This window comes from Carassius gibelio, chromosome B13 (assembly GCF_023724105.1).
Source record: "Carassius gibelio isolate Cgi1373 ecotype wild population from Czech Republic chromosome B13, carGib1.2-hapl.c, whole genome shotgun sequence".
Classification (NCBI taxonomy): Eukaryota; Metazoa; Chordata; class Actinopteri; order Cypriniformes; family Cyprinidae; genus Carassius; species Carassius gibelio.
In genome coordinates, this window is record NC_068408.1 from 11108362 (window position 1) to 11131558 (window position 23197).

Here is a 23197-nt window from a genome sequence, read left to right on the forward strand (position 1 = left end):
AACTGTGATGTTGCTGTAAATGAATGAGGGAAGCAGATGTACACGTGCCAACTCTAATCTGCAATAATCTCCTTCATCCTCCTGTTCAGAGATGATCTCTTCATCCCTCAGCAGAGGCTGAATGGACACAAATGGACTTTGAAGAGAATGATCAGAGAAACATGCAAAGATCTATAAAAATTCAAACACACACACACATGCATGTATTATTGCTTAGTCAAGCCTCATTACGCAATAAAGAGAGACATTAAAGGTCTGGCCTAAAGCTGAAGCACTGTTTGCACACACTTGAAACACACTTGAGTATATGACATGAAACATTTGAAGAAGTCTTGATGTCTTTTTTACCCAAGGGAATCCTGATCTAATTGTTACAACCCTTCATTTATCAAGACAGAAATCAATAGAATAAACACAATCAGTCCAAGACGAGGTTTTGGAGCTGAAGTGGTGCTAAGACTGAAATGGATTTACTGCATCCTAAAGGGTATCCATACGGGCAGAAGAGAAATCAATAAAATGTAATTATGGCCGACTGGACCTGGGCATGGCTGGAAACTGATCTGTCACCAAGGCCTTTAAGGGACGCATTACAGAGGGCTAATTTTATAACAGTTTAGATGAAAGCAGGGTGGACAGCAGTCTGTCGCCAGTACACAAACTGACAAATAAATCTGGGCCATACAGTATGTCATATTGTTTTTAGTCTACATTGACATGCATTCTGAACCAAGATATTGAATGCATGTTTATAGCCTGTTTCTTAAGGAGAATCCTTTCTTTCTGCAGGAATAAAGCTAGAGACCGATACTTCAAAATCTAAATTAATGTTACAGACACACTACTGTTAAAGTTATTTGTGTTATGGCACTTGATCCTTCTAATATGCTGATTTGTTGCTCAATAGACGCTCCTTAATAGAAATAAAAACATTAATATCTTTGAAAAAAAAAAATTCTGACCCCATACATTTGAACAATAGTATATATATATATATATATATATATATATATATATATATATATATATATATATATATAAAGTCTGGCCTCATTATTAAGCAATACATCTTAAAAAAATAAACCCTAAAATGTACCATATTTGGTCACTTAAATAGGGCTGTCAGCATGAGCAGTCAAGAAAGAACCATTCAAAACTGGAGACATATAACACAAATTGTATTGCATACTGCAGTGAGGGGAAAAAAACAAGTAATGCAGGGAACAAAATAATCTCACAGCATGAATGGTCTGATATGAAGAGATCAGCCATTTTAGGCCTGCACCTTTTCTGGGAAGAAAATCATCACCAGTGTCCACAGTGAACAGGTGTTTACAAAGGACTACAACACAAGAGATGTGTTTGGCAAAAGATGGAAATAGATTATAATTGTGGTAACTGGCATTGAAGGATCAGGAAACTCCACTGTGTAATAGACCGTAATAAGAGGAGTAATCCAAGCTCCACAAAAGAGTATCCTTGACCATTCAAGGATTTCCGCCTACCCCTGCATTGCCAAAGAGTGTAAATGGCTCTAAGCGCATAAGATGGCTCTCTGTTTGTTAGTCTTCAGGGTTGTAGTATCCCACAGGAAAGTGGGCTGCTGACGTTGATTCTCCAGGAAGGCATGGGGCAGGGCCAGACTAGTAAGGGCAAGTTGCTTAATGGGATCTCCCATGACATCTCCAATGTTTTTCTCACTCAGTACCAAAGATCTGTTGCTAATCTTGTTTGCCTCCATTCAAATGCAAGCATGATATGGCAAAAATTAACAGCCCCGTTTCTTTGATGCAGGGGAATAATGTTCAGGGAGAGAGGGCAAAGACAAATAATCTAAAAAATAAAATAAATTTAAAAACAGGATTGTCATTAGTATAATGTTTTCTTCAAAGCTTGACTCCACCCTGGAAAAAAAATTAATCAGCAGGCAATCTTAATCTTTTTTTTAAGTTGATGAGAATAGTGTTTCTCATTCTCATTTGACTTGGAAGAATGGAAAATGGAAAAAAAAACTGCCTAAAATGAGTTCTTGACCCTGTGTGACACTGTTTTACCGCTGGACCCAACCTTCATGGAATAAGTAGCACAAGTGCATGTAGAGTATATTAAATAGAATGGGACATCAGTTTACTGTCAGGAATTTGTGTTGCATCTCGCATTGACAGAATGACAAAAGTTGTACTATGACTTTTTCAAGAAACACCAATTTGGCAAAATGTAACAAACTGACATACGAATTTGGAAACACTTGTCAAAAACTTGGTCTTAGATGGTCTCTCAAACCAGCAAAGAATACTATAAACTGTGTTTGACTGAAATTACAAACTTTTTTTGCACACTCCTACAGACACAAAAAGTAATAATGTGAAATCATTGCCAAATATGAACAGGCACGAAAGCATACACCAACAGATATTTCACTCTGCTCGGACTGAGAAAATCCAAATGAATAACATTAAAGAAAAATCAAGAGAAACTGCCCTCAATATAAACTGGTCAACATCTCCCCTGACTGTGTTAACCTTTAAACCCTCAGAACAACAGAGGGGAGATGTCTTTTGATGAAGTCACAAGGTGAAAAGGTTTAACGCAAAGAACTCAATACTGCAGCCTTTCTCAAAAATAAAACACGTCTAAAGATGCCAGTGTTTAATCATGGGTGAAATTCTGACCTGAAATGTAATAACAAAACAACAAACAGCACAGATGTACAAAAAAACATATGAAAGTATCTTACAAAACTAGAGTTTCCATTAAAAATGTATTTCAAAAAGCATAAGCGTAGGTCAAAATAATCTTATAGCTTAGGCAAAGACCAAAAATCCAAAAAGCCTTTAACCGATTTCAATACAATGGTATTCAAGTGTTTCTTTAAACTGCTCCTGCAAGTTTCTATTGTCACAATTTATTTGGTTCTATCAAATTACAGAATTCTCCTGAGTTCTGTTCATTCATGACATCACACATTTCTTCAGCACTGCTTTGCAAATCTGAAACCACTTTCAGCAGTTCAGGGGAAGTAAAGGAGAAGTCACGGAACTCGTCCTGATTGATGGATGGGATGATGGACTCATCGATGGGCGTAAAAGTAGGATCCTCTTGGGTGAAGTCAGGATCAAAGTTATTCACATCTTCCGCAGTTTTCTGGATTTTCGATTTGAAAATATATTTATATAAATAAATCTGCATTTACATTTCTAATGAATTTGATTATTAATATTTAGTTCAACATTTACATCTAAAACTCACAATTCTGGGCTTGAAAGGTGGTTCAAGCTCTCGCTGGTTAAGTTTGTTCCAGTCAATGCTTGTAAAAAATGGGTGACTGGTTACAACACTCTCTCCACCCTCGGCAGCCACACAACCCAGACGACGGGATGGATTCTTGGTCAGAAACTGCGAAAAATAAAGCCAAAAAATGATGTCATGCATATGTCTATCAAACATTCTTCTAACTTTAAATGCGAAAAACTAATACACACAAGATATATCAGTTTACATCACTGAAAAGGAATACACCAACCAAAAATATGATAGAACCCTTAATCTATTGAATGTTGAGAATCCTATTAAATCTCCACAGTGAGATTAAACCTACAGTATTTCACATCTGTTATCAGAATCAATTCCTAAGAGAATGTGTATGACATAACACTCAACAGTCGCTAGTGGGAGGTTGTGTCTAGAGTATCAATGTGTGGTATCAAATGTAACCAAATCAGATCAAATCAAATCAAATCCTGCCCTCCTATAGGCATCTAAAACAAACATGCATGTGTACACACAAATACACACTCTCTTTAGGTAAATCTGACACCCATTAGGAAGCACATCTGGCTACCATACCTCATCGACTAATTACTTTAAAAGGATAATAACAATAGTAACGATTTTAAGATTCTGCCAGTTAAACCAATAGCTATGTTCATGTTATAGCCAATATCAGAATTAACTTTATGAGAGTGTTATATAGCAGCAAATTTAATTTGTATGTAAAAATGTGGATTAATTAAATGTATAAATAAATATCCAATATTGGCCGATGCTGAAAAAAAAAAAAAATTAAAACTGAAAAACAGTATGGAACGGTATATTGTCCATTGTTTCTTACAATTGTTCGTGTCTAGTCTGTCTACACCACAGCTGTGCAACAGGAGCGGGTTCTGCTATTCCAAAAATAGAATGCTTTTGAGCCACTCTATCGATCTATTCTCTGACTGCTGTAGGTCAAGGTCATGTTGGATGACCCAAAGATTTTTTTATCTCAGGCAAATATCGTGACATTGTGTTGTGGAATTTTCAGATTAAACTGGGAATTTATTGTTCCTTCAATAAATAAAAAAAATTTCTTCAGGATTATTACTGGCAGTAAATCTCCTTCACTATTCCTCACAGTGAGTGCAAACACTAAAGAATAAGAGCAGGGGGTTGTGTGCATGTGTACATTTGATGTGAAGGGTTTTTATTTTTAGCTACAGTCATGTGATAGCAGTGGATTGTGGATCGAGGCTAAATATAGTTATGCAAGAGGAGCATGAGGAACTGAGAGAGATCAGATGGGAGGTATTTACTGTTTACTGATGTTCATTGTTGCATGAACTGAGAGTTTAATTCACACCATATGCATCCCACCAATCAGGACAGATAAGCAATCACAGTTCTATTCAAGTCAGTTCATGTCTGTATGACTCCAGGGCTCTTAAGCAAACAGCTCACCCCTTTTAGTATGTCCACAGCATTTGTGCTGAGCCAGGATGCGTAGATGATCTCTTCAGTCAGGATGGACTCAAAAAGGTCATCCTCATTCTCTGCCTCAAAGGGGGCGTGGCCAGAAAGCATCTCATACAGCAGCACACCGAGAGCCCACCAATCAACTGACGGCCCATACAGCATCTCCTGAAGGATCTGTAGGACCATATAAACATTACATTTAGGACATCCTGCCTTCTTTCTCTCACACACACACACTTCCACACTCATCACGCACTTCCATAGATTATCCATTCATCAAAAACTAACAGACACCAAAAGAAGCAGTTCATATCTACAATATTGCTGATTATATTATATTATATTATATTATATTATATTCTGAAAGAACACAGGTGTGAATGAGGAGTTCTTTTAGTACCATTTATATGCTATTATAGTACTTATTAATATTTAGGAATTAGGATATATTTACAGCTTTAAGTTTTAATAATTTTATGTAATTTTGTTAAAACAAGCTTTAAGTTTTTGTAATTCTATGTAATTTTGTTAAAACTTCACCTTTTGATTTTCATTTTTTTCATTTTAAGAAACAGTAAATGAAAATGTTGCTGAATTTTTCTATTTTTGTTCATGTGTAAATGAACACTATGCTTAAATATTTGTTTTGAATGTGTGGTGCAGCGCTGAAACGCCCCTTTCATCCCTTCTGTACTGCACCGATATGTGGCAACCACAAGCTTACTTCATTTGCAACAGGAGGGAAGCGGCATTTGAGCCAAATTTTTTAGTCCTGCGGATTCTTTGCTAGCGGCGCTTACATGATAAAACATATACATAATATATTTTCATGGCTGCAGCATGTTATTGACAAAACAGAAATGACTTTATGCAAATGCACCTGAATGATACTGTATGTGATCCACAACGACATGGAATATAATAGCCTACTGATTTTTAGCCTGCCCAACTCATTTTATTCTATGCCTATTTAAGAAAAAACTCACAAGTAACATGTTTTAATTTGCTATTACAAACAATAGCTACTGAAGCTTATCTTGTAGAGTGCACATCTGCACTTCTCTGGTTGGTAGATCACAACCCGCATCCTGATAAAAGCTTCAGCTCCATCAGTTTAGGTTGTAAGACACCCTCAATAACAACAAAACGTTACAAAACTCTGTTGTCAAATGAACCAGTCTCATGCATCACAGACATAGAACCATGTCTATAGAAAGCTCGACATGTCTAAAAGAAACAATTTAAATAGAAAAAGATACTTTTATGTTTATGTAATTCATATGAAACCAACAAGAGGTGCAGTGTTTCCCATCTGAACTCATTATCTGTAATGTGGTTATACCCACACTATATTCGTAGAGTCATCATCCATGGAATTTGCGAATTCAGTTCATAATTCGAAAGTATATCCTATAATTTGGATTTAAGAATTGCAGTAGACTAATTATGGTGAAAACTTAATTAAAGACTTATTATAAATAATTATTATAATATTTTATTATAAATATTGGAATATTTAATATTTTTATTTTAAATAGTTATAATTTATGAGGGGTTGGGTTTTTCCCATGAAACTGTTATGTAAAAAAATTCGGCTCGGCTGCCACTTCTCTCCTGTTAAAAATGAACTGAGTCTGTAGTTGCTGCTTATCAGTGCAGTACAGAAGGGATAAAAGGGGCATTTCAGCACTGCCCACACATTCAAAAACAAATATTAAAGCATAGTCTCATTTTTACCCATGATCAAAAATATAAAAACTGTTTCTCAATGCTCTTTTTTTTTTTAAAGTAGAATATGAAATGACCAAAAGATACATGAACCGTTATGTGTGTTGAAACTAATAATTGCAGTGAATGTGACTGGAAGTTGACAGGTCATGCTTAAATTCAACTGACACATACAGCACACAACTTCTGATTCTTCTTAAAGTTTGGGATACATAATTTTGAGTGGATTTTAGACAACCACTAAATGGGTGGAGTGTTTGATTCACCTCTGGAGCAATGTAGTCTGGGGTTCCACAGAAGGTGCCTGTGACAACACCTTCAAACATCCCCTCCTTACACATGCCGAAATCTGCCAGTTTACAATGACCATCCTTATCCAGCAGAACATTATCCAACTTCAGATCCCTGAAATAATACATATACACACATGATAATATGCCCAGATTCAGTCCCTTATGGCAGAGAGAGAGAGAGATTTATGTTAATACATTTTTTTATTTACTTGGTGAAACACTTCTGCATGAAAACCTGCATTATAATCTTTCCAAAAGAAAAATTACAAATGGCACTTTATGTCAAAATGATTGCTTTCCTCTGACACAAACACATTCAAAATAATGCTTTTACTTTGTCATACATTCATATTCAGTCCACTGCATGAACTGCATGAATGCTGATATTTTGCCATTTTTTCTATTATGAGAATTGATGTAAGCTACCTCCTATTTTGCTCTCTGCTTCTGTGCCAGTGTTGTTTTCAAGTCAAAGCAGTATTACACTGCAGCTTTCAAGGTCTATCTGCTAAACGTTTGTAATAATGGAAATGCTGAGGTAAGAATCAGTCTCATAGTGTTAATAAAGCTCAGAGGACAGAGAAGTGGCAATTAAAACGAGAAGAGAAAGGAAAACACTTCAGAGAATATAGAAAAAACACACTTTTAGGAATAGTTAAATCGAGAAACTACATTTCTATCATCATTTGCTCAGCCTCATGCTGTTCTAAACTCCTTTGACTTTTCTACTTCATCCAACATCACAAGAGAATGAATATTGATGTAGATCCAGGACAGCAGTTTGGAAAATGGCAGCTTGAACATTCAGCTAAACTGCACCTGTCATGTTCCATTAAAGAAAGTCAAACGTGTTTAGAACACCATAAGGGGGAGTAAATGATACCAGAGGTTTCATTTTAAATGAAATTTCCTTTTATTTTCTGGCTTGAGTGCATTTGTCTGTCTAACCTGTATATTATTCCCTTGCTGTGGAGGAATATGAGAGCAGATGTGATCTCCGCTGTGTAGAATCTGGCTCTGTTCTCCTCAAACTTTCTGGATTTCTGAATGTGAAACATCAAATCTCCCCCATTCACAAACTCCATTACAAAAAACAGACGCTCCTGTGAAAGGATTAGGAAATTAAGATAAAGATTCAGTTAAAAGACAACAACAAACACCAGCTTACCACCTAAAACATCAGGAAATACAGCTCCTTACAGGGAGGCTTTTGACCAATCATGTCACAGCCATTAGAAGATTTATGGGAGAGACAGACGAAGCAGAAACATAAATACTGTTTAGTCAAGTGAAAAAGACTGCAGGAAACACAGGATTATGGGATCGTGAGGGTTGGAAGGTGATCTGAAACGAAGTGCATCATAAGTTTGAACTGACAACACTAAGTACCTGTTTGAGTTCAGCACAGCCAATGCTTTAAACTCAGACCGCACACCCAGGGACCACCCACAGTTGGTTTACTGACCGTATGAGGCACACAAAACAGGAAAGCGCTTGTGAAATGCAATGATTTTCAGTTTGTGAAATATGAAATATTTAGTTGTGTAAGATGGGGGAAGATGCCCACAATAAGAACAGTGTGCATTTACTGCTACTAATTTCTTTTGCGTTTCTTTACAAACATTTACAGAGACTGATGATTTTTTTTCATACCAATCTGTTACTGTGGTACGTTCCATTTCAAATTTATCTTCCACTAAATGTCACATAAAAAAAAAACTAAATTGACTGTGGATGGCTGCTTTTCATCACTCAGACAGTTTCTTCCTGTCTATGCGAGTGGCTGTTCACCAGAATAAGCTAAGATTTGGATCATCAAAAAGCCCTGACCACATCCATCACATAAACAAACACCGACATGCACATTCACTGTGCAACAGTCCCCCACACTGCAGGACTTTTGCCACCATGTTGCAGTGCTATCTAACATAACCTGGCCCCAGAGGGTCACGAGTGTGCTTTGTATGTCGCTCACGTGTGGGGGGTTAAGAGATTGATTGTGTGCGTCAGGGCTGTGAAGGAGCAGAGACAAACCGGTTCATAAATTCCATTCCTCATTACAAACACACTACATACATCAGCAAGACCTTGAGGATGTTCCTGCACATCCATGATCACATTGACTCTGCAGTAATAAATCCAGAGAGGTCATCATGTCAGATCTGTTCTGCTGGACAGAACATGAAATCTAAGTCTTCAAATCATTTTGCAATCAGTGTTTGAGTGTATGCTTTCAAAAAACTTGCGTACACTCAAGGTAATTCAATTAAACACTGTAGCTACTGTAAGTGTGCATGTTTTCAGTTGGCTCTGGTTTCACACCGGTTTCACACTAGATGTGCAAACAGAGCAGAGGCAGTGCAAAAAGGGTGCATGTGCAGAGCTGAACCGTGGCTTGTTTACAGCAAATACAGACAAGTATCGTTCATTTAGGTGACGTTTTTCAGGTGTTCTCCGACAACTGTCTGTCATGTGCTTTGATACGGGCAGCATACTTTATATTGTGGCCGTGTTTCCCTCTGTCACGTGTATATAACATGTTGTAAATATAGTTTTCATGATTAAAAAAAAAGTTATCTTAACATTAATAAATACCTCTAGTTTTAATCATTTAAACAAGCCTTTGAAGTTTGGGCAATAACTCCTAGCAGTGATATGTTTTCGTGTAGTTGATTCTGTGCTTAATCTAATATTTTTAGCAAATGTGAATCGCAAAAATTATTGAATATATTTTGAGGCAAAAGGTCTTCTTAATGCTTCCCAGTTTGGTTTAAGATAAAGAAACAGTTTTTCTTTTTTTATAACGAGAAGAATATAAAAAGCACACCTACTGTTGGGGCTAAAGGCACAGTAATTAACATGATAATTAATAGATGACTGACATTTCCATTTGTTGACAAGATAATCACCATGTTTATAATGAAACCTTCATATTTAAAAACATGATATTATTCATATCATATCATAAAATATAATTTGTTGTTACTACTGTAAATCTATGTTAAATTATTATGGGATCTCCTTCAATGCTTTCAGAATCTTAACTTTTTATTTAGTTTTTGTCTTTTAAAATATATTTTTATAATAACAGTTTAAGGACAGTATAGGCAATTTATTGAACATTATCAAAATAAACAGAAAATAGGGCGTTGTAAAAAAATATGTGCTGTTTACGTGTGTGGTGTGAAACTGGTGTCATGTCACATATTTTTTCTGGCACCCATGTTAACAGATTAGAGCTTTCAAACCGCATGCAGAGGTGGTATGGCATCACGTGGCAGGAGTAGAACAGAAGCGGTAGTGCCCCGATCAGTTGGGCGCCGAGTCTATTTTTGCTGTACCGCTTACACTGAATTAAAGCCACAGTGTATTGTTCTTGATCAAAATTTACCTGATTAACTTGAAAAATAACAATTTCCACCATAAAATCCGTAAGTGAGGTGTTTTGTTTTCACAATAACTATATTAAAAAATAAAATGCACGAGAAAACATCACTTCCACAAGTTTTTGCCCAAACTTCAAAGGTCTGTTAATTGAATAAACCTAGAAGCATTTGTTAACGTTTGAACCATACTATAGTAAATTACTTGAATTCATTTGTTGTGGTAATTCTATAGTCACTGTGGTAATGTAACAACAATGGTAATATAAAAAATTACCAATACTGTACTAAGTTTTCTACAGCTATACGGTATATTATACTACAATACACTACAGTTTACTGTAATAAAAACTAAAGAATACCACAGTATTTATTACAGTTGATCAGTTTACTATAGTTAATACTACAGTATGCTGTAGCATTCATTAACAAAGTGTTGTAAATACAACAATATATACACTATAATACATTTTACTATAGTATGGTTCAAAAACACTATAGTATTTTTTCATGTGGGATATCAAAGCACATGGCATTGGTGTTCGCAGGAGAACGCTGGAAAATACGACAGAAGTGATGATACTTGGATCAGCCGTGGATCAGCTGCGTGCGACAAACGCTGCCAGTATGAAAGCAGAATGGGCCCTCGCTGCTCCTGCTCTGCTTCCGCATCCAGTGTGAAACAGGAATAAGACTGTAAAAGCTACGTTAAGGGATTCAGCGCTGACCTCTCAATTCTAGAGACTTCAAGCAAAACACACGACACAAGCAGATTAAAGCAGACCTCTGATCTGATCTGGGTCTGCTCTCTCAAAAGGAAAGTAATGCAAAGTAGAAAGCAACAGAGAAAACATTTTGATGAAGCATAAAGTGTTTAATTCTCTACTGCCCCCTACTGATGATGTGAGGGCCACATGCTCTCATTTAAAGAACAGAATATACAGAATGATCCCATTTTATATACATAAATTAAACTAGGTTAATCTGTGATGTGTGTGTTCCTCACCGGTGTCTGGAAGCAACAGTACAGCTGAGTGAGGTACGGATGAGTGGAAGCCAAGGATAACACTCGTTTTTCTGTCATAGTGCACTCAACATCATCATCCTGCAGTATGATGTCTTTCTTCAGCACCTTCACTGCAAACACCTGATCTGAACCATTCAACCGGACCAGCATCACCTATTTACACACAACACCAACAGCATGACTTGGGAAGCATCTTTCATTTAATTTGCATTCACTCTGTATTTCTAGCACAAAATTTTCACCATAATATGAGACAACACAGTGCACTATCACACGATTTAGAAGTCACATGCACAGCAATAATCCAATGTTCTTTTGTTGTTGTTTCTTCAGAGCATATAATTTTTTAAGTACACCAAATAAAAACGTATCTGATAGTTATATAATATTATATATAATATTAACAATCTAACATAATAATTGCCATATTATATCATATTATAGTTTTTAAACAGGTCAGTTACTGTACCATGTGATTCCTTTTAAATAAGAATATAACATTCACATTGGAATCATTTGTAATACCTAAACACATTCACATTGAAATTGTGTGAATATTTTGTGTAACAAATAGTCTGCATTCATTGTGCTACACAGTCATACTGGACCTTATTTACAGAGGAACAGTCTTAAACACAGACCTTGCCAAAACTGCCTTTTCCCAAAACCTGCAGGAGTGTGAAGTTTGAGATCCCCAGCTTTTGACTTGGCTCTTTTTTAGATTTTCCTCGATCTCGTCTCATACTCAATGCACGCGATTGAGCGTCCATACCTGAAAGACCCTGAGAAGAGAGACAATATTTTGACTTTTACTCTTTCAGTACATTTTATCTTTCAGTATTAACTGTTCTGTTAATGGTCTTGTGCTACTTCCCATCATTTCTCAGTTTACTTAACTAAAATTTAAAAATTTTCCCCATTTTCAGTACATGCAACCTAGAAAAATTACATTTATGTCAATAAAGCACATTAAACTTAAACAAAGAGATTTAAACACACAGACAGATCACATATTTTACATTTGAAAAGATTGAGGGCACGTGTGTATTTACCATTGAGTTGCGTTTGGTCAGTCCTCCCGGCTGAAGGCCCATTTCTGCCAGTTTATTGGCCAGTTCTACATTGTTGACTCCACAGTTTGGGGCAACATTTCCCTTACAGCGGATATGGACGTTCATTTTACAAACTACAGATGTAAACACACAACACACCAGATGAGCCTCACAAAACAGTTTAAATAAAACTGATGGATATATTAATTATGACCAAGATGGGTGACAGATAGTGAGAAAAGTACTTTTGCAGTGCAATCCTTGCCGTACAATGCCCCACAGCAAAGAGCCACAGTGGTCACAGAAGGTAGGGACCTTATAATTGTGGATGTTAAACTTATGAGGAACATTTATACTGAAACCCTGATTTGTAGTCTGTAAAAAGAAGCAACAGAACATAGAATAAAAAACACAGCAGAAAATGTAAGCAATTCTATTTCTGACCAGCAGGTGGAGAAATGACATCTGTGTTTTTATGGCACAGTCAGAAGTCACTTCACCAACTGGTCTCTGTATGTGTTAACAGTAATTCTATGACCTAAATTTCTAAAATTGTCCACAGAAAACACACACACAGACAGACAAAGATGTACTACGAAAACGTTTTAGGGTTCGGATTGCGTGCATTACCTGTTCCTTGGCAGGTTTCTTCATGCGTGGACAGACTGTAACCACAAACTGATGGCATCGCTTGTGTACTACACAGGTGCACACTAACAAGCACAGACAGAAACACATACAGCTGATTATAACCTATAATTGAATCAATTTAAACATAGATAATGTCGATTATTAAACAGACCGAGTGTACACTTACCTTGACATTGGTAGCCCTGTTTTCCAAAAACACCCCTGGAACAAAAACACAAAAAACAAAGTTTGTCCAGCCACTCACTTCAAGCATTTATATACAAAATGTAAAACACTTTTACACTGTAATTTATATTTTTCTCAATTTTTGATTAGAATAATAAACTTTTCTTTTTTTTTTAGAAAAGTAGTTTTTCATACAATGCAAAATGCAGTTCTTTCTCACAAACTCTCACAAAAATGAGTTATTAAAAAAGGGGCAACACTTTACTTAAAGCCTTTATATGTATATAATGCATTATAGAAGTTTTGATGCATTATTTATGCCTCGTAATACACCTTATAATGCATTTTGCAATCAAATGAATAATTGTTACTACAGTAAAATCATTATAACAATTATCAATTAATCGTTACACTATGCATTTTTAATTTAGTTCTAAGTATTTACAACAAAATATAATGTATTACAATGACTTATTATAATGCATTGTGCCTTTAATGGCCCTTTATAATGCATTATACATAAAGGCTTCAAGTGGAGAGATACCAAGAAAGTTTCATAGAAAAGGTGAGCATTTATGTGACAAACGTTCACTACCATATGAATTCTTTGCAGTGGAAGCAGAACGTTGGTTGCTTCAGGAAGGTAGACATGAACTTGTGTCCATTTACTTGGTGGATTTTTCGTCTAACTGCCTGCTGCCGTTTTCGGTTAAATTCTTTAAAGGGACGCGTGTTTCCGCCAGCATCATCTAAACACAGAAAAACAGAAAAGGTTTTATTATTTTGTGATCTTCTTACAATACATAGGTATTTCCTGTAATGCCATGGAACATTCTGCTGACTCTGTGAGGGGGAAGAGAGACCGATTAGGAGCCCCTGTTTCTAGTCTATTCTCTGCAGGCCTAACCACAGGCCTTTAAAGGAAGCCAGCTTCACAGCCCATGCACAGCGGGTGTGCGATTCGCACATCGCATACACTTCATGCATAAGATGCTCTGACAGAAGCTCTGTCTAAAAAAAACTGTGACTGAAGATGGCTTAGTGTTTCTTGGCATGTGTCGACAAGTCTGGTAGAATGTTAACATTTAGTTAGAGATATCTCAACAGCAAGTGGAAGAAATTACTGTGTGTATTAGTACATGTATGCGTTTCCACCATTGTGGCCTAGACAGTGCGATTAATCAAGAAGAGTTGTATATTTTAATTTTTTACTCTATCATTTGCTATGAAAACAGGCCGTGTGTTCTCGATACGCCTTTGTTTCAGTCCAAAAATAAAGTCATACAGACTGTCAAATGATGCTTGATGTTTTAAAATGTATGATAAAATTTGTACTTCTGCATGAAAAGATTTAAAACAAATAGAACAACAACAAAAAAAGTAAAGAGAGGTGGGACTCACCGTCTATAAATGTACCTGTGAGACTAACCAGGATGTAGACCTTACCCTCAGGTTCAAGGTCAACCTGCAACACACACACAAAAGAAAGATATTATTCTAGACATTGAATATTAAAGTTATTTCAAATTTTCAATGTAAATTAATTCAAAGTTTAAGTACTAATTTTGTATATATTTTTTATAATATTCTACATTTGAAGATTAGTACATTGATCAAAACGATCAAACAACACCAACAAATGAATGGAATAAAAATGTTGAATAAATTCATACTAATAATACATTCAAATTTTCGCATTTATTTGTGACAGTAAGAGTAGTTTCTTGAGAAAGAAATACTTAACAATTGAACATAATTAGATAAATGATATTAACAATGGAAATTACGACTTTTGTGACCTTTCAAGATTTCTCGATTTCCCATGATTGTATCAGGCCTTTCAGGAAGCACTTTTGAAGTTCCATGGCATTTTCAGTTTGTGTAAAGTTTTATGTATGACATTTTTGTATGTCAAGATATATATTCAGGCAAACATGCGCACATTAAAAATGACGTCTCTGCCAAATACAAGCAATCACACAACCCACTGGTACGTCCACGGCAGTCACACTTTTACACCATGGAAAATGTAAATGATGTCAGGCAGAAGTGAAATATTAGAGCTGGACTACAGATCACTGTAGAGCAAAAAGAGAAGAGAGATAACGGAAAGACAAACTCAGAAATGGAAAGAGACAGAAAGAAGTAAAAGGGGGGCGTTTATGAGCCTGTGGTAAACTCTGTAGAAAACCAACTTTGTGGGCGTGTGTCGACCCGCATGTCATACAAAGCTAAACACTGTTAGCTTCTCTATGTGTTACGACAGAATCATGGGTTAAAGAATTAAACTATATGGAAGAAATATTGCAAGCAAACTGTAGAAACAAGAGAGTGGCCAACCAGATCAGCCAATCAGAAAAGCTCTCTACCTGTCACTCATTTTGGTGGTGGTCTAAATACAAGTCTGATGATAATTAGCAAAACAGCTCTAACAACCTCTTTACAGAACACGGTTATACATACAAAAATGATTAGCCTTAATTAGCAAACATTATGCACTTTTCTTTGTCGACTAAATTAATTTAGATTCATTTAGTTCTTTTTAAACTATTTTGCTTTAGCAGCTTACAACATAGTTCGTGGGAATGTTTTTTTCAACCAGTCATACTTCCTTTCATTTTCACTGAAAGCAGAAAAGTTCAGACTGACGGAGTGTGTGTCAATACACCATCTCCTATACACAACTTCAATTTCTATATACTTTTGATGCTACTTTCACTGATAAAATAGCATAATAGAAACTGCTTGATTCCTAGAGGCAGTTCCCATACAGGGAAGCTCATAAAAACACAAACCCACTCTTACTTGTGTGTGCTGTTTTGAACTGCAGGTTTCACATACCATCTGTCCTAAAAGCCTGAGGCTCTTCACAGAAACAAATAGCTAAACTGAAACTTGGCACAAAACACCCACATCCCAGTGAATGAAATCAGAGTATTATTAATTAGCGGTTATGTGACCTGCAGCTGCAGAATAAATAAAAATGAGGCCATGTATCTCAGAAGTCTTCTGAATTTCATCTGGAACCAAATAGAAATTGATCAGATGCACAATAACCTTTAAAAGTTTAAGGCTGGTAAGATTTTAAAAATGTTTCAGAGTCTCTTATGTTCACCAAAGCAGCATTCATTTAATCAGAAATATTAAAATAACAGTAATATTGGGAAATACAATGTTTTGATTTATTTCAACATGTTATCTATGATGGCAAAGAATTTCCAGCAGTCACTACTCCAGTCTTCAGTGACACGTGATTTGGTGCTCAAGAAACATAACTGTTGTTTTATTACATTAATTTTATTATTATTAGTGTTGAAATCAGTTGTTCTGCTTAATATTTTAATAGAAACCCTGATACTTTTTTTCAGGATTCAAAATGCTTTAAACAGCATTTATTTTAAACAGTAATCCTTATTTGAACATTTCCTGACTTATTTTAAATGTTTTTTTGTTTTTTGCAACAAACATAGATGAAACGGTATTATATTTGTATTTTAGATGCTTACATGCATAGTTTACATGACATTTTAATCAATGTCATACTTCCATCTAAAACTACTTTTCTATTTTTTTCTACGAACTATTCTATTTTGTGCATTGCAGTTTTTGAACTCAAAAAAACTGAGATTACATCTTAAAACATTTCTACACAAACACTTAAAAAATCAGTCATTTAAAGTATGCACTTTTCCTAATACATACAGTATAAGTTGAAGCTAAAATAGCCTTGAGGCTAATAATAAAGTTCATCTTCATATAACTGTTCAATAGATGAACAAATGCTCAGGACACGTACGGTAAAAACAAGATGTTCACTCTAAAAATAATGTCCCTGTGCATAACCATTCTGGGAAAGGAGAACTAATAGTACTTGGGCTGAATAATAAGGTTACAAGAAGACCTTCACCACTTCTGCTGAGGATAAGCAAGACAATTGGCATGTGCATGTTCAGCCTGATTACTGATAGCTGACATCAAGTTTTTAAGAACTACTGTGTCCTAGTGACCCTTCAGCAGTGTTGAGTTAACACATTTACATGAACTAGCTCTGAAGGCAGTGTTATAGACATGGAAATTGTGGTGCTTAAACCCCAGATGATTGCTAAAACCGCAGAGCTAGATTTTCAGCTGGTCTTAGCTGCAACCATCCCACGGAAAGTCTGAGAGCTCAAACTCTGAGTGCAAATAGTGTTGTTTGACTGTGCATTAAGCCCCGACTTGATTTCATTAACCTCTGATCATGCATCAGGATCTGTGTCTAGAGCTGCAGTCAAATTCCTGATTCTGGATCAGTGAGCATTGTTGCACCGTTGGGTGTAAGTGTGAACCCACACTGATGATGGTGGGGATGATAACACTCATAACCAGGATGCTGTTCACACACAAGGAAAAAACACAATAGTACAAAATAAAAGAGACTAAACAAAGAAAAACACAAGAGAACAAGACAAACAATAGAACACAATGCAATTCAACAAAGCATGAGAAAAGGAATACAACACAATACAACAAAAGCAACAGTGTGAGGTTTAGGGGAAATAAGGTAGTGGTGTAAAACCAGTTCAGCCAATTAGAAATGAGCAACCGGGATGAAATCACTATTGTACATGAACACCATCAACCCAAATAGGCAGATTTTCACTAAACTGAATAAATAACACAAGCTTTTCATGACTCGTAACGCTAGTTTTTAATAAAAAAACATCTAAAGAGACATTTAAAAAAAAAACTCTGCAGATGAAGAGAATTGTAACACAAGACACAAAGAGTGCGAAAAATCAAACAGGCCACATTTGCCACAACTGTGATAGAACAAGCTAATAAACCAAACTGGTGTGGCCTATGTTTAACATATACTTATAATTGTTATTAAACTGCTTCACATTAAAAGCAGGTTGATAAGTGTGCGGTATGGAGATGGGGGATGAAAATTACTTTAAATGAGTAACTTCAATAACCATAATAAAATCATGCATACAGTTTAATTAACATGTTTTCAAATAGCGTTACAAGTTTCCTGGAAGTGGGGATGATTGTAACAATGGCGTTCTTTGTACCTGATGATAATTTACTTAATTCTAATATTAAAACCATCAGATTTCGAAACTTATTTAATTTATAATTTGCAAATATGCTAATATTGTATCAAAGTTACAGACATTGAAATAACATTACACTCACCAGACTCTTTTATTTTGTATTCTAGTTATGCTGACAGTTTATAGTCCATCACTGTCTTTCATTATGTGATTCGTCTTTAGTGCGCACCGAAGTACTGTACTAAATACTGCTTTGCATTCTGGACTTGTTTTCAACATGCACTTTTCTACAAACACAAATGTCTCCAATGCCATCCAGATGCATAATAATAACATCAGCATCATCTCACCTCTATTCTGTATAGGACAACAACTCTATCCAGAGATGCTCACTGCCTGCCCCATCAGAGCAAACATAACTTGTAATTTCAGAACTTTTCAACCTAGGCTATATGATTCAAAGTGTCAAGTGTCAAATCAAATCTCCACCAAAACAATTTCTCACAATACTTAAGAAAGACGCAGTGTGTGATCAGGTGAGGGAAAAGCGGCTGTATGGTAAACATTCCTCACCCATCCTTCAAACGACTCCTCTCTGTTCGTGCTCTTCATCAGATCATCAAACTGGATGGTGCAGTTGGCCACGAAGTCATCGTACCCAATCGGTGCGTCATGAAAAACGGCCAGCTCTACTTGCTTGCCGTTGTTGACGTTAACGGAGAACTCCTCGTTATACGTGGGCATGTTGGTTTTCTGCTTGGTGTGCGTCTGTCCGATCTTATACTCGTCCACTTTCACTACGATGTACGGGTCCATGGTCTGGTTGGCCTTGCTGAACATCACGGCGTGTCGCAAAGAGGTGGTCGTGGGCTTCAGGTCCACCGCTTCGCCGATGCGCAGCTTCAGATACCCGTTAAACTTCATGGTGTCCTCTAAACTCGAGCCTAGCAAATCTAAGCCTATTAGCCTAACTGACTTAGTGACTTTTAGACATTATATCACTCAAATGGGCAAGTGTAAATGCACAAACGCACATCAGTTAAAAGCCTGTGCATCTGAAACAAAAGCGCTGTTTGAAACACCTGCTTTGCGGAAGGACTTGAGCCGAGGGGGCAGAATGGGGAAGTGGAGGAGTTCACGCCTGATTACGCGTCTCCCTCAAGGGACTCAGTCACAAAAATACGTGTTTTCTCTTGTTATGTCTTTAAACCTTTCAGTTTTATCCGTTAGTCAAGTTATAACGATCTCGCCTTTGCAAAGTTTTCATTGACACTTTCACAGTCCGTCCATATTTGCTGAACTTTGGACCCGTGTCAGACAAACCTTGGTGTAAAAACTTCTAAGTGCTCTATTTCAACCAGAGAAACTGAGCGGCTGGGCGCCGAGGAAATTGCAGAGAAACGGTCCAGATAGTTTTCTTTAAACAAAGCCAAGAGTGGACCATATTTGTAGTAGCCTACCTGTCTGCATCAACGGAATTCGGTTGAGAGCATAGAAACACCGCCACCTTTCGGCAGACTTTTTCGAAAGCAAGAGTTTCACGAATGCATTAGTTAGAATTATAAAATTATTTAAGTATTAAAGAATGTGCAATTATAATTTGATGTTATTATAAACAAATAATTAATATAAATGTACTTTGGATAAATGTGCAATACATTGTACATTAAATAAATAACATAATCAGCTTTTTAAATGCCTATATACATAAATCAGCAAACAAACAAATAAATACATATATAAAGAGAATATATTAAAAACCTGATTCCAAAAAAGTTGGGACACTGTACAAATTGTGAATAAAAACACAATGCAATGATGTGGAAGTTTCACATTTCATTATTTTATTCAGAATACAATGACATATCAAATGCTTAAATTGAGAAAATGTATCATTTTAAGGGAAAAATAAGTTGATTTTATTTGTTTGTTTGCTAATTTTAAATTCCATGGCATCAACACATATCAAAAAAGTTCGGAAAAGGCCAGGTTTACCACTGTGTGGCATCCCCTCTTTTTTTTTATAACAGTCTGCAAACTTTTGGGGACTGAGGAGACAAGTTGCTCAAATTTAGGAATAGGAATGTTGTCCCATTCTTGTCTCATACAGGCTTCTAGTTGCTCAACTGTCTTAGGTCTTCTTTGTGCATCTTCCTCTTTATGATGCGCCAAATGTTTTCTTTCACTAACCGGATCCTTCTTCTACACAGCCATGATGTTGTAATTGATGCAGTATGTGGTCTGGCATTGTCATGTTGCAAAATGCAAGGTCTTCCCTGAAAGAGACGACATCTGGATGGGAGCATATGTTGTTCTAGAACTTGGATATACCTTTCAGCATTGATGATGCCTTTCCAGATGTGTAAGCTGCCCATGCCACACGCACTTATGCAACCCCATACCATCAGAGATGCAGGCTTCTGAACGGAGCGCAGATAACAACTTGGGTTGTGCTTGTCCTTTTTAGTCCAGATGACATGGCGTCCCAGATTTCCAAAAAGAATTTCACATTTTGATTCGTCTGACCACAGAACAGTGCTTCTGGATCATGTTTAGATATGGCTTCTTTTTTGACCTATAGAGTTTTAGCCGGCAACGGTGAATGGCACGATGGATTGTGTTCACCGACAATATTTTCTGGAAGTATTCCTGAGCCCATGTTGTGATTTCCATTACAGTAGCATTCCTGTATGTGATGCAGTGCCTGAATCTTTGGATGATATTATTATGCACTGTAGATGATGATAACTTCAAACTCTTCACAATTTTTCTCTGAGAAACTCCTTTCTGATATTGCTCCACTATTTTTCATCACAGCATTGGGTGAATCGGTGATCCTCTGCCCATCTTGACCTCTGAAAGGCATCTATGTTATCTATATTCTATTGTGAATAAAATATGAGATTTGTAAATTATTACATTCCTTTTTTACTCACAATTTGTACAATTTCCCAATTTTTTTGGAATCAGGTTTTTACATAATCATTATTAGTCTTATTTTCATACAAGTTATGTATTGAATAGTCTAATTTGCACACATGCTTGAATAAATGCTTGAATTTATATGCATATATATATATATATATATATATATATATATATATATATATATATATATATATATATATATATATAAACAAAATGGGTTGAGTATGTGTGGGCTCTGATTGAGTTACTCCAGATTTATAAAGTCATGAGATGAAAGGCTCACTGGTTTCAGATGTGACCTTTGACCCCTCTCTATCTCTTTTCCAGCTGGTGTAAATTCAAAGGGAAGACTCCAAACACTCTTCTCTGTCCGGTGTCAGTGGTCTTATGGTGATATGGTGAATCTCAGACCTTAGGTGATGAACTGTTCTATGGGATGGTCAGCTTTGGTGGTGATTCTGGTGTAGCACCAGTCTTAGCCAGCAGGAGGAGCTAATGCTCAACATTACTGCAGCTTTAATTATTTAACCATAAGGCCTACTTTTATTTTTCAAACGTACAGTACATGTCCAGTTCCTAATGGATGGCTTTGTAGTGTTGCCATAAGTTATCCTCTGACTTTGTTGTTCCAGCTGTCATGCCCTTCTCAGCATTTCTCTCTCTCTCTCTCTCTCTCTTTTTTTGTGGTATGAAGCAGTATTAAAACATGTATTCAGCACCAAATCACCTATAATGTTCTTCATGGTTAGCCCCCTCCTGAGTCTTCATTAAAGAACTGCCCTTTTCACCTGGAGCGCAGTGTGGGAGAGTTTAAACTCGGGCTTTTTTGACGAGCAGAACTGTTCTGGTCACAGAGATCTTATTGAAATCTGGCAGTTCATGCACTCTGAGTTATCCAGTGTGTGAGTATGTGTTCAGAACACAGTAAATGTGCATTTCAGGACATGTGTGTGTATAGTGGGCCTCTGGTGTTTTTGTGTCTGGTCACAAGGCAGCATACCATAAACCATAGTAGAACTAGCAATATTTTTGATGCTTGCAAGTGAGAAAGTGTGTGTGTGTGTGTGTGTGTGCTTTTATCAGGATAATTTGATGAACATAAAGTTCAAAAGAACAGCATTTAACTGAAATAGAAACCTTTTTAAAAAATGTATCATTATGAATGTTTTTACTGTCACTTTTGATCAATTTAATGCATCCTTGCTTTAATACACATGGTCAAATTCAGCTCCCATATACAGTTTGAAATTTATTCCCAAATCTCATTTATACACACACACACACAAACACACACATACACAGTTACTCACTTATTGAACTGCTGCTACTCTGTCAGGCCGTGCGACTCGTTGAGATGTGGGTGAGGTATTTATGGGTGAAAGGCCAAAGTGTGTGTGAGTGCGTGTTTTCTGGCTGGTATTATTACTCAGTGTTTGGGAATGGCAACAGCTGCGGCAGGAGGGCGTAAAAGAAGAAAAACAAAAATCAGAGAAAGAAATAGAGAGTGAATGATGGAGTGAGTGTTTGTAGAGATGATTTTAAAAAGAGTGACAGGGAGAGCGAGCAGAGAGGACAGGACAGTTTTAAAGCATAGGAGAAAGTGTGTGGCACAGGGCAGGGTAAGTGTGTGTGTGTTTGAGTAAAATCAACTCCAGATGTGATGTGGTCTCAGCTCCGACCAGGCGTCAGAGCAGAATTAGAGGTTTTAGAGAGCAGAGAGAACGACAAAAAAAAAAAAAAAAAAAAAAAAATTGATAGAGAACACTCTACGATTGTCACTATAGAGGTAAGTAAAGTAGTGTGTTTGATTGAATATGTGTTTGTATCTTCCTAACAGAGTCTTCAGAATAATTTACTGAATGTCTGTGACAGAGAGCACGGTCACTGATCGAGCATGAAAATCAATTCAGGAGGAAGGAGAAGAACAGAGATGCAAAAAAAAGTAGTCATGGGGAAAAAAGCAGATGTCAGAATGAAAGGGCCAATTGGCATGAAAGAAATCAGACAGACATACAGCAAAATCACCTTCTGTAGGCAGCGGTTAACCGTCAGCAGATGTTTCTGTTGGTCTGTGTGAATGTGGACTGTGGTCCAAAGGTAAAACTATCACTGCAGGCCTGAATTAAGGCTGAAAAGAGACATAACTCTTGCCTTATACCCAAGAGCAGGGAATCTCATTTTCCACTCATTTAAACTTAGC

The 23197-nt window shown here is 36.5% G+C and overlaps 1 protein-coding gene across 1 annotated transcript; it reads right to left on the reverse strand.

Moving 5' to 3' along the window:
• Positions 1–2634: 2634 nt before the first annotated feature.
• Positions 2635–19491, reverse strand: prkcha (protein kinase C, eta, a). Its single transcript, XM_052573130.1, has 14 exons — positions 18643–19491; positions 14432–14495; positions 13626–13779; positions 13032–13066; positions 12845–12927; positions 12460–12589; positions 12215–12348; positions 11804–11944; positions 11142–11315; positions 7701–7855; positions 6726–6864; positions 4717–4905; positions 3250–3396; positions 2635–3144 (listed from the first exon to the last, which is right to left on the reverse strand). Exons 1-14 carry the CDS (start codon positions 18991–18993, stop codon positions 2899–2901), a joined length of 2142 nt encoding a protein of 713 aa, XP_052429090.1. The 5' UTR covers positions 18994–19491; the 3' UTR covers positions 2635–2898.
• Between the last annotated feature and the right edge of the window lie 3706 nt (positions 19492–23197).